The 11,281-nt window shown below is 39.4% G+C and overlaps 1 protein-coding gene, 1 long non-coding RNA gene and 10 other non-coding genes across 19 annotated transcripts in view; 1 reads left to right on the forward strand and 11 right to left on the reverse strand.

Annotated features, from left to right (window-relative positions):
* DARS2 (aspartyl-tRNA synthetase 2, mitochondrial) overlaps window positions 1-2,331 on the forward strand; it is a 28,274-nt gene extending 25,943 nt beyond the window's left edge. For 4 of the 5 annotated variants that reach the window (XM_047753188.1, XM_047753187.1, XM_047753186.1 and 1 more), the window contains 2 exons: window positions 459-534; window positions 1,299-2,331. In XM_047753188.1, coding sequence (XP_047609144.1) covers window positions 459-534; window positions 1,299-1,510 — 288 coding nt within the window. In that variant the 3' untranslated portion in view covers window positions 1,511-2,331. The remainder of the gene's footprint in view (window positions 1-458; window positions 535-1,298) is intronic. The other variant, XM_047753189.1, reaches the window with a different exon arrangement.
* Window positions 2,332-7,253: 4,922 nt separating this feature from the next.
* LOC125110861 (uncharacterized) lies at window positions 7,254-11,181 on the reverse strand. Of its 4 annotated transcripts, XR_007130753.1 has the most exons (12): window positions 11,102-11,181; window positions 10,373-10,425; window positions 10,153-10,185; window positions 9,908-9,949; window positions 9,572-9,603; window positions 9,209-9,248; window positions 8,910-8,943; window positions 8,729-8,758; window positions 8,490-8,536; window positions 7,755-7,785; window positions 7,522-7,564; window positions 7,254-7,335 (listed from the first exon to the last, which is right to left on the reverse strand). It is a non-coding gene; the product is annotated as an uncharacterized LOC125110861 (long non-coding RNA). The 4 variants fall into 4 exon arrangements; XR_007130752.1 differs by lacking the exon at window positions 11,102-11,181 and having other exon boundaries at window positions 10,373-11,095; XR_007130754.1 differs by lacking the exon at window positions 11,102-11,181 and having other exon boundaries at window positions 8,729-8,807; window positions 10,373-11,095.
* On the reverse strand, window positions 7,404-7,482 carry LOC125112254 (small nucleolar RNA SNORD81). Its single transcript, XR_007131055.1, has one exon. It is a non-coding gene; the product is annotated as a small nucleolar RNA SNORD81 (small nucleolar RNA).
* LOC125112260 (small nucleolar RNA SNORD47) lies at window positions 7,633-7,708 on the reverse strand. Its single transcript, XR_007131060.1, has one exon. It is a non-coding gene; the product is annotated as a small nucleolar RNA SNORD47 (small nucleolar RNA).
* On the reverse strand, window positions 8,356-8,438 carry LOC125112265 (small nucleolar RNA snR60/Z15/Z230/Z193/J17). The gene has a single exon (XR_007131064.1). It is a non-coding gene; the product is annotated as a small nucleolar RNA snR60/Z15/Z230/Z193/J17 (small nucleolar RNA).
* LOC125112256 (small nucleolar RNA SNORD79) lies at window positions 8,604-8,685 on the reverse strand. Its single transcript, XR_007131056.1, has one exon. It is a non-coding gene; the product is annotated as a small nucleolar RNA SNORD79 (small nucleolar RNA).
* Window positions 9,014-9,078, reverse strand: LOC125112286 (small nucleolar RNA SNORD78). Its single transcript, XR_007131084.1, has one exon. It is a non-coding gene; the product is annotated as a small nucleolar RNA SNORD78 (small nucleolar RNA).
* Window positions 9,320-9,381, reverse strand: LOC125112264 (small nucleolar RNA SNORD44). The gene has a single exon (XR_007131063.1). It is a non-coding gene; the product is annotated as a small nucleolar RNA SNORD44 (small nucleolar RNA).
* On the reverse strand, window positions 9,672-9,738 carry LOC125112284 (small nucleolar RNA SNORD77). Its single transcript, XR_007131082.1, has one exon. It is a non-coding gene; the product is annotated as a small nucleolar RNA SNORD77 (small nucleolar RNA).
* LOC125112251 (small nucleolar RNA SNORD24) lies at window positions 10,016-10,097 on the reverse strand. Its single transcript, XR_007131052.1, has one exon. It is a non-coding gene; the product is annotated as a small nucleolar RNA SNORD24 (small nucleolar RNA).
* On the reverse strand, window positions 10,256-10,317 carry LOC125112288 (small nucleolar RNA SNORD75). The gene has a single exon (XR_007131086.1). It is a non-coding gene; the product is annotated as a small nucleolar RNA SNORD75 (small nucleolar RNA).
* On the reverse strand, window positions 10,817-10,896 carry LOC125112263 (small nucleolar RNA SNORD74). The gene has a single exon (XR_007131062.1). It is a non-coding gene; the product is annotated as a small nucleolar RNA SNORD74 (small nucleolar RNA).
* Window positions 11,182-11,281: the final 100 nt, after the last annotated feature.

The raw sequence follows: 11,281 nt of genomic DNA on the forward strand, positions 1-11,281 counted from the left end.
GTGATCTGTAGCCTAGTTAGGGAACTATCGTCAGTTTCAAGTTTTCTACACGCATTGCCCCACAAAAGTTACTTGCAGGGTAATCCAGCAGCCTGTTGTTGGCCTGCAAGCCATCGTACCTTCTGGCAGCACCTATGCTGCTGCCCTCCTAGTAATGCTGTCTCCTCTTGGCCCCTGTGACAGGACCAATTCCTTCTTTTCATCTTACCTTTCTGAACCCACATCTCAAAGTCTTTAATTGGTCTTACTCTGTCTGCATGATCAGCATAATAGCTCATTTACTGAGCCCATTATTTCTCTGTTTATCTGTGATTTGTCATATTCTCTTGCTAAACTCTAAACCTCTTAAGGTATTTTTTCATCTTATTTTATCTTCCCTTTGGCACCTAATTGTATTATGTGGTACTTAGTGTGGACCCTCAGTGTGTATTTAAATTGAATTACCTTTTGAATTTCAGGAAGACGTGAAATTGCTCTCCCATCTGCTGCAGGCTTTAGATTATGGGGCGCCCCCTCATGGAGGAATTGCCTTAGGTAAACTGTCCTTTTACAAGCTAAATTTCATTCCATAGTGCTAAGCTCTTAGTTTATGGGCAAGAGGGTGGGGTTGGGGGAGTGGAGGAGTAAAGAGGGTAGGAGGTGAGTTCAAGAGTTCTATAAAAACTTAATTTGGTGTTTTTCATTTTGATGATATATTTTTAAAATATGTTTAGCCAGTTATAAAGATAAAACTTAACTGATAATTTGCTGGAATGAGACTACAAAGTCTGAAGTTAATACTGCTCAAATCCCTGGAGGCTCAGGGACACATTCATAGGAGTGTAGAAAGCACAGCTGCACAGTATCCGGTTTGTGTGAAAATAAGACTATGCCAGTGCCCTTCTGATGGCTATAGATGGGCAATGATTGCTCACATTACTTGTTTTTGAAACAAGGAAGAAGGTGAGAAGTTCTTAGAAGCTTACCTAGATTATATGCCCTCAACAACAGGGACCTCCTTCTGTGTTCTTAGAGTCCCCTGCACAGCACTTAATTTTATTCAACCTTTAGTGAGCCTTTACTAAGCATTAATTGCTGTGACTCTTAATCCCAATAGCATCTGCCTATAGTCCTGATCATTTTCTAAAATGAAATAGAAAGGAACTTCTCAAATGAAAGTTCCCTAAAAAGGTAGGGAACTATGCCTAGCTGCAGTTTATTAAAAGGTTTTTATTTAAAAGTTTCTACAACCTTTATAGAAAAACTAAGTCACCCCCAACCTCGGATTACATCCTCATTAATTAACTTTGTATTTACAGGGTTAGACAGATTGATGTGCCTTGTCACGGGAGCACCAAGCATCAGAGATGTTATAGCCTTCCCCAAATCCTTCCGGGGGCATGACCTCATGAGCAATGCCCCAGATTCTATCCCTCCTGAGGACCTGAAGCCCTATCATATCCAGGTCTCTTGGCCAACAGATTTAGCAAAAGAAAGCTCATTGAGTCATTCATGCAATCCAGAAAGTTGATCCTTTGGGTTTTGACCTCTCTGCTTCTTCAAGGCTAAAATCAGATCCAGAGTTCAGCCACTGATCTGACTTCACGTCTTTAGATGGAAGGAATCCGGGCCACATTCTTCACCACAATGAAGAAACAGATAAAGGGTATCCAATGTTAACTTGGTAACATTCATTAATTAGGATTATTTTATTTAGGATTTTTGAAGTGTCTTTTTACTTAGGAAAGTGTGAAAGGTGGCTCTTTGTTGGAGTAACATAATGACATTGTGTTTTCTAATCATGTTTTTCATGTCTGGGCAGTAGATAGGTCTCTTAGGACAGAAGTAATCAAACCCCATGTGAAGTGTGGAAAAATTCTTGCCCCTTTAGACTGATGGAGGGCTCAGTTCAATCAGCTGCATCAAGAGAATCCTATAAAGTAAGCTGGATAATGACATTTCAACTATCAATATAATATAGTAAGAAGCAAAACGATTTAAGGCAAAAAGAAAATCACTGAAATAAATGTCGCAGAATCTTAATCAGTGCTTTACCTTGCCAGTTGTATAAACCTCTTAGCCTCCCTGCCTGCCTGCTTATATGAAATGTACAGTACTTGCTCTGGCTCCCTCATAGGGCTCTTCTTGCTGGAATCCTAGGAGACAATATATGTGGAAGATAATGAGTGGGAATGCTTTGAAAAACTATAAAGCATTACATAAATGTAAGATAATATTATCCATCTGTAAACAGATATCTCTGTGTATTTTACATGTGTATCCATGTATTCTGTAATTCAAGATTAAACAAAACTGCTATCCGTTGTGAAAGGAAAACAGTAATTTCATTAATCAGTATTTTGCTTGTATTTTTTAAATAATCATTAATTCTTGAATGACACTTTACCTCAATTATTATACGTAACTGAAAATGTTAATTGACTTTAAACCAACTTCAAATGTAGAACTGAACACTGAAACTCACTGTGATTTTCTTATATGTTGACACAAATAAAGGCTTATAATTAATTAGTAATTGTAAAATAGGAACAACACCTTGATTAATGACATTGTTCTTTTTCTACATTCTTTTGATTTACAATTTATAAACATCAAGTGTAAGCCTTATATCTAAGCCTCTTTTTCTCAGGCTCTAAACAGTGCAATACTATAATCTTTTTCTGTTTGAAAATAAAATCAGCTTTACTTCTGGGTCTAATTCATGATGCTCAATAGGCTCTCAAGAGTGTGAATGACCCAGTTTGCTTTCTGCATCAGTGGAGCTTTTCCCTGAAGTTTGTCCTTTAATCCAGTCTCTCCCCATTTGGGGATGTACTCTGAAGCCAGAGAATCCTTGCTGGCAGAGTTCTTATGGTGAGAAAGATGTCCAACTCTACCTACCCTCAGTAGAGAGAATTGCTAAAGACGACCTTTATTAGGTAAGAAGATGCAATTTTATACTCATTTATCCCACATTTGTGTAACCTGATTTCTAAATATGATTAACTTGTGGGAGTTCCTGTGGTGGCGCAGCGGTAACGAACCCAACTAATATCCATGACATATCCACAGGTTCAACCCCTGGTCTCGCTCAGTGGATTAAGGATCTCGCGATGTAGGTTGCAGATGCGGCTTGGATATGGTGTTGCTGTGGCTGTGGTGTAGGCCTGCGGTTGCAGCTCCAATTCAACCCCTATCCTGGGAATTTCCATATGCCATGGATGCGGCCCTAAAAATAAATAAACAAACAAATAAATAAATTGCTATTCACTATTTAGAGCCTAATTCTTTTTTTTTTTTCTTTTTGGGGCCACACCCATGGCATATGGAGGTTCCCAGTTCCCAGGCTAGGAGTCGAATTGGAGCTACAGCTGCTGGCCTACGCCACAGGAATAGCAACACCACATCTGAGCCGCATCTGCAGCCTACATCACAGTTCATGGCAACGCTAGATCCTTAACTACAACTCATGGATTCGTTTCTACTGCACCACAACAGGAACTCCTAGAGCCTAATTCTGACCAAAATAGTCTTTCTTTCCTGGAAATGAGACTTACAAAAGATACTGAAAATCCAGAGAATATTTTCTAGGCTACAAACACCAAAGACCCAGGTCCCTAGAAGTCATACAATCCTGGACTAGCATCACAGAGACCTAGTCATTTGGGGCATCACACAGCTTTTCTTCAGTCCTGCCTGTCAGGAGGAAAAAGTGAAAAACACAACCTTAATGTGAAATCCAGGGAAATGTCACTGTTTGTTTGGCCACCCCATGTATATGGAGTTCCCAGACCAGAGATCAGATCTGAGCCCCAGTTACGACCTAAGCCGCAGCTACAGTTACACCAGACACAACCCACTGTGCTCGACTGGGGATCGAACCTACTTCCCAGCGCTCCCAAGATGTTGCTGATCCAATTGTGCCACAGAAGGAACTCCTGAAATGTCACTATTTTAGATCATCATTGAAATGGGTGAAATTTTTTTTGGCCATGCCCATGGCATATAGAAGTTCCTGGGCCAGGGATCAAACCCATACCTCATTAGTGGCACAAACCACTGCCTTGAAATGCCAGATCCTTAACCCACCACACCACAAGGGAACTCCTTGAAATTTTAAATAAGTGTTTTCTGAGAAACTAAGAAACTGGTTGCTGTTAATTAACAGTTGGAAACAACACAATTGGGATTTTGGAGTGCACAAACTAATTGTTAACTGTAAGCCAGGTTTCAGCTTCAAATCCAATCTCCCCTACTTCCTAGGGAATTTAGACTTATCCTATGTCTAAGTTTTAAAAACAAGGATTTCCCCATTGTGGGTCAGTGGGTTAAGACCCAGAATTGCCAAAGCAATCCTGAGGAACAAAAACCAAGCAGGAGGCATAACTCTCCCAGACTTTAGACAATATTACAAAGCTACAGTAATCAAGACAATGTAGTACTGGTAGAAGAACAGACATAGAGACCTATGGAATAGAATACAGAACCCAGAAATAAACCCAGACACCTATGGTCAATTAATCTTCAACAAAGGAGGCTAGAATATAAAATGGAAAAAGACCATCTTTTCATCAGTGGTGCTGGGAAAACTGGACAGCTGCATGTAAATCAATGAAACTGGAATGCATCTTCACACCATGCACAAAAATAAACTCAAAATGGCTTAAAGACTTAAACAGTAAGGTAAGACACCATAAAACACCTAGAAGAGAATATAGGCAAAACATTCTCTGATATCAACTGTACAAATATTTTCTTAGGTCGGTCTCCCAAAGCAACAGAAATAAAAGCAAAAATAAACCAATGGGATCTTTCCTTTTGCACAGCAAAGGAAACCATAAAAAAAATAAAAAGAGTTCCTGTCGTGGCTCAGCAGAAATGAATCTATCATCCGTGAGAGACGCAGGTTTGATCCCTGCCCTTGCTCAGTGGGTAAGGCTCTGGCATTGCCATGAGCTGTGGTGTAGGTCACAGACATGTCTCTGATCCTGCATTGCGGTGGTGTAGGCCAGCAGCTGCAGCTCCCATTCAACCCCTAGCCTGGGAACCTCCATTTGCCACAGGTGCAGCCCTCAAAAAAAAGGTACTGTTGGTGGGAATGTAAATTGGTACAACCACTATGGAAAACAGTATGGAGGTACCTCAGAAAACTAAATAACTACTACCAGATGACCTAGCAATCCCACTCTTGGGCATATATCCTGACAAAAGTTGCCTTGAAAATGATACATGCACTGGTATGTTCACTGAGGCACCATTGACAATAGCCAAGACATGGAAACAACCTAAATGTCCACTGACAGATGAATGGATTAAGATGTGGTATGGAGGAGTTCCCATCGTGGCACAGTGGAAACAATCCAACTAGGAACCATGAGGTTACAAGTTCGATCCCTGGGCTTGCTCAGTGGGTTAAGGATCTGACAGTTATGGTGGTTAAGCTCATAGACTTTGTATAAATGAAGCAATGGACTTTACCTGTAAGCTGCAAAAAATGTTTATATATAGTTACAATAAGCTGATTTAAACTTTTTCTCTAAGAAAAATTAAGACCGCTTATTTGAAAACAAAAATGAAGTCTCACCCTTCTGATCTGCTTTCTCATTAGTTCTTTCCAAAGCAAGGTCTTAAAGCTGTGATTAACATTTTTCTCATGAGTCCTCTCAGGGCATTGTATATGCTGTGGAAAGTACAAAGTTAGAGAGGAAGATTTTTTTAAGTCTTACTAGTATAAACCTCTCTGGTTCAATGTTCCTGTCTTGTTCCATTAAGTCAAAATATAGATCAGCATAGTTTCCAATATTTTACAATGTTACACATTGAAAGAATTTTGCCTAAGGTTGTGTATGTAGTATATATACTACAAGTTTCAATGACTATGTTCTAAAGAAAAAACACGAAAAATTAATTATTTTTCACCACAGCATGTGGGATCTGTTCCCAGACCAGGGTTTGAACATGGGCTACAGCAGTGAAAGCACCAAGTCCTAGCCTCTATATATATATCATATAGATATGATATTCCAAGTTTTAGCCAAAATGAGCTAACTAATAGCATTGTTGTTGGAGCTATCTTCCTCTATTATGCTAACCCAAATTGAGCTGCCCTTTTAAAAACTCATTATTTTGTACTTATTTCCTGATTATCCCAATAGCATTTGACAGAAGTATATTTATTTTGATAATCCAATTTTACTCTATTTTTTAGTTTTTGCTTTTTAGGCCCACACCCATGGCACACGGAGGCTCCCAGGCTAGGAGTCAAATTAGACCAGCCTATACCAGCCACAGCCACGCGGGATTGAGTTGCATCTGCAACCCACAGCACAGCTCATGGCAACACTGGATCCTTAACCCACTAAGGCCAGGGATTGAACCCACATCCTCATGGATCCCAGTTGGGCTCGTTAACTGCTGAGCCACAAAGTGAACTCCAGTCTACCCCATTTTTTAAATGCATGTTCTAAAACAATGCCATACAAGTTTTAGGCCACAGTATAGACCTACCTTCTATATGCACTGGGAAAGCAATCACGGGACTGACAATGGCTTAGCGGTTTGGACCTAAACCGGCATCATCTCCAAGCTATTTGCCTATTAAATGTAAATACAGCTAATCATTGGGATTATGAAGTGATTTTTCAACATTTTATAAGAAATAAACTGTTGACTAAAATACTTGCCCATAAACTACTAAACCCAATCAGGCATGGGAAATCAGTGTTTAATAACACTAGGTATTGTTTTAAAATCCATGGCAGGCTGACTGTACTACCATAATATATATACTCAACTATTTACTCCTCTAGCACTAGAAGACCTAAGTACCCAGAGGTCCTAGAAACCAATCCAGCAGGTAAAACTTTCAAACATCTTTATTCTAGGCCTTTTCATTATCAATGAATACCAATGGCCATTATACCATATTTGGTATTAACATTTGCCAGACTCATTACCCTGGTGCTTACTAACAGCAAATGGTGATTTCCCCCAATATTCTGAATATTTTAATGGCTTATTTATTGCCCCAGTTTAGAAATTAAGGACCACTGAGGCTGTTTTTCAATATATTGTCCTTGTTAGGGAACTTTCTTACACAGCATAAAGATGGTTTAAGCTTTTTTTGCTTTTCTAGCCTCAGGCCATAAACCCAATCCTTGACAAACTGACAAGGCCCTTCAGAAAATTTCTGCAAAAAATATGCCATTAAGTCTTAATTACAAAAATGCCCCACCTCCCTTCCTCCCATGAAATTGAAATGAGTACACTTCAGATGGCTTTTAAGTAAAAAACATTTATTAAATACAAAGTTGTTTACTTTTCTTCTATCCATCCCACAAGCATCCATCCAGCTACCTGCAAAAAACAAAGAAGCAATTTTTAGTTCCCATTTCCTTGTTTCAGTTCTAACTGCATTTGGCAAACAGAATATCAGATCTTTGATCATCATCACACATAATCAGTGAGAGAGTTCAAGTTAGGGTGAGATCATCATGTATTCTAGAACAATTCTAGAACAATACTAATATTTTCAAGCCTCACCTGTCAATTGGTTAAGTTGCGTTGACTGCTGCTCATAAATGCCCTAAAAAGGAAAGAACATGTTAGATCACAGTAAAATAATCCCCCAAGACTTAAGTGATACTTGTTAGTAACCTCAGAATCAAAATGGAACGGTTTATGGGTGATATCATCTTATTCATTTGGCAGAATCATCACATCAGTGGTTACATTCAAACATATATATAATAACTATATATAAAAGGCTGACTTACTTTGAAATCTTCAGGGTAACAGAAGATCTGCCTGTTTGAAAATGTGAAAAATTTTAGGACAGTGAACATATTTTGTATGTTGTGTTTGTCAGCACTTGTCCCCACTCAGAACATGAGTGAACCCCAACGTGCTATTCCAGTGCTAGATATTGTGTGCATGGTATGTGGTAACTTTGCTATGAATCCCAAGCTGATCTAAAAAATGATTCTAAAATAATCAACTAAACAAGTCATCTGGCATTATGTACATTATATACCATAAAAACTTCCTCACAAGAATGTGTTAGAGCTTGTCTTCATCTAAATGTCAATTGGTAATTCTGGAATTTTAATGTTTTTATTGGAGTATAGTTGAATTAAGTTGTATTAGCTTTAGGTTAACACTGAGTAGACCACACTGTGCTATAGTTGGTCCCTGGTTAGCTACCTTGTATGTAGTAGTGTGCCCTCAGTTTCCCTCTTGGTAACCCTAAGCTTGACTATGACTTAAGTTTAATAGTATAGGACATCTGCATTAGTCATTAGGCTTATCCAAATCCATTAACATTTCTGAGAAACTGCAAACTTCCACTTTCAACAGTATAAACAGAATTGTTACAGCCAGATACATCAGATAGGAGCGAAAGACAGTTATTTGCTCATCACTGTCAAATCTGCTGAACTATGTTATCATCATTGTATCGGCTTAAAAAAAAAAATCACATAAAACAGAAACCTAACTTAAGGCTACAATACCTTTTAAGGCATGTTCCAATGCCTTTGTAGCCAAGGCCTCTTCACACCTGCAGAATTTAATGAAACTTAATGAAATTTAATAGGTAGAAACATAATTTTTAAAAAACTTCTGAACACTGTTTCAGTTTTTAAAAATCTTCATTATTTTTCAGAGAGATTCCCATCTGTTTAATTTTATAAATCATCACTAACAGCATCTTGCTTACTAACTAGTACAATTGATAAAAATACATACATACCTTTATACAAAAGGTCCTCAAAATCTGCACCTGAAAAAAATTTCTTCAGACACATTTCAAAATAGCTTCAATACTCCCACTGTCCAACACCAGAAAACACCATCACAATTACTAAGACTAGCACATTATAAAAACAAAAACCCCAAGTGCCAAGAGCCAAAGAACTGTTTTCATGTCTTACCCCATACAAGCCATCCACAGATAATACCAGGTACCTATAAAGGAAATGACACTTTCACTAAAAGGTCAATCATACATTAAATTCTCATTTATTTTGTCACAGGGTCCTTCAGTGTTAGATTTGTCTACATGCTTATTTCAGGTCAGACATTTGCTCAACATCATTACAAAAACCCTGCTAAAGCATGCTCAACATACATTTGCAAATCAAACATACAAAATTAGTTTAGGCATTCTACCTTGTCAGCATTACCCTAAGTTTTGAGTCTACTAAATTTTGCTTTAAACATTAATGCTTACCCACTAAAAAGGCTGGTCCAGACATGTCAGACAAGTTCACCTAAAGAAATAAAGAGTGGTTTTACAGTAGTCAAAGATGAATTATTCCCCAGAAACCTAAAAAATGCCTGAAATCAGATAGAGCTAATATAAGACCTTCATGTTCAGTCAGTATATGCTTATCATCACACAGGCTGCTCTTCCAAAGCAATACACCTTATGGTAACAAGACAAGGATTTGGCCTTAATGCATTCAGCACTGTCCAAGCACTTCATGGTAGGATTGCTTCACGTGTATTAAAAGGCAGTCCTGAAAACCCATCAGAGGCTTTCTGTCATCTTTGCCCAGTCACCAATGTTTAGTTCAATTACAATTTTACTTACCTCTTCACCTTTCAGCTAACTCTGCCTAGCACCTACAAAAATAGAAGTCAGATTAGAAGTGGTACTTTGCTTATGCTATTAGCCAAAGTTTTCCTAACCCAGATACATCAGTCAAATGTTATCTCTTTCATGATTCAATCTGTTGAACTATGCAACCATCACAGTATCTGTTTCTTCAGATCCCCCCAAGTTAAGTATAAAACTAAGGTGCAGAATTTCAGGTTTGAAAAGGGGAGCAAAATGCTAATTTAAGCATCAACAATGATTTGTCAACCCCTAAAAATACAAAGAATTGGACAGCACTGGGTATATACAGATTTTAAAAAGGTTTCTCACCTTTTTGCCCACAAATACAGTGTTAAGCTTGCGCTTTACAACCTGGGAAGAAACAGTTTCATGTAAGCTTAGGAGCAATTTCTATGTCCTCTAAACCACCCTTTGGTGTGCCTCAGTTAGAATAATGGTGGTAAGGATTCTCGTCATCCTCACTGTCAAGAGTAGCAAATAAAATGTCATCATTATGGCACATTCAGAGGAATTTCAACCTAACACCCCTGGTGGAGGGAATTTCTGTAACTCACCCCAGCAGCGATTCTCATATCTTTGGCACTTAGCTAGAAAACAAAGAAAGTCTAATGAAACATACTGCGTTGCTAAGCTAACCATTAATATCTTAAGAATTTAAGCCTCAGAATTGAATTTTTCAGAAATTCCTTCTGCCCACTACTCTTTAACCATCATAGGCTTAACAAAAAAATCACCTAAGCAGATCCCATTCTTCTCCATTTAGCTGTTTCTTACCTGCCCATCAGAAGCCATCAAAAGCCACATTGCATTCATCCCTAGCACCATTCCTAGAAAAGATTAGGGATTTTCAAAATTCCATTTTTTTCTTTTGTATTTTCTTTTTTGCCACACATGCAGTATAGTGTCTGGGCATTCCTGGTCCGGGGATCGAATCTACGCGGCACAGCCAGAACCACAGCGGAGAATGCAGGAGCCTCAACCTGCTAGGCCATCAAAGAACTCCCAAAATTCGTTTTTTCCCCACATCTAATCATTGTCATCTCCCCATCATGTTTGCAGGTCGTTTACTACACCACTCAAAATTTCACAGGAGCATTCTGAGGGCACTAATGCTGCATTGGGGAATGCAGCCATTTAGAGGCTCACGTGGCCTTACTCAGAGACGGGAAGAGGCAAGAGCAGAAGGCATTAACAGAAACCCGCTCGGCAACTCGGCAAGCACCGCCATCAGAGCCGTTGGCATTCATCAACAGTCTCAGATGTCCCTACCAACACAAGCTTCATCAGAGGCAGGGCCCCGAGCCGAGGTTTTTCCGGAGTGCGACCCAACAAATCGAATACAAATCAGGCCACGCCGGCCACCCAACGCGCACTGCTCCACCATTCTTATCTTCTGAGCCCTGCGAAGGCCTGCGACTGGCCTAAAAGTGACTGGCGATTTTAACTGCCAAAAACTGGAGGCCTCAGACCAAGGATTTACTTAAACAAAGAAGACACACTCACCTAGAGCCAACCCGCAGCCTCGAAAGACTGAGATGGCGCCCAGGCGCCAGTATATAAGGACTCTTCCGTGACGTCACGACGCATTCTCTCCGCCAGCCTCCCTCTCCAGTCTCCCCCCACCTCCTCAGTCTCCTCCTCCAACCGTAGCTCCTTTCCGTCCGCTAAGCTCCCCCCTGGCCC

This window comes from Phacochoerus africanus, chromosome 11 (genome assembly GCF_016906955.1).
Source record: "Phacochoerus africanus isolate WHEZ1 chromosome 11, ROS_Pafr_v1, whole genome shotgun sequence".
NCBI lineage: Eukaryota > Metazoa > Chordata > Mammalia > Artiodactyla > Suidae > Phacochoerus > Phacochoerus africanus.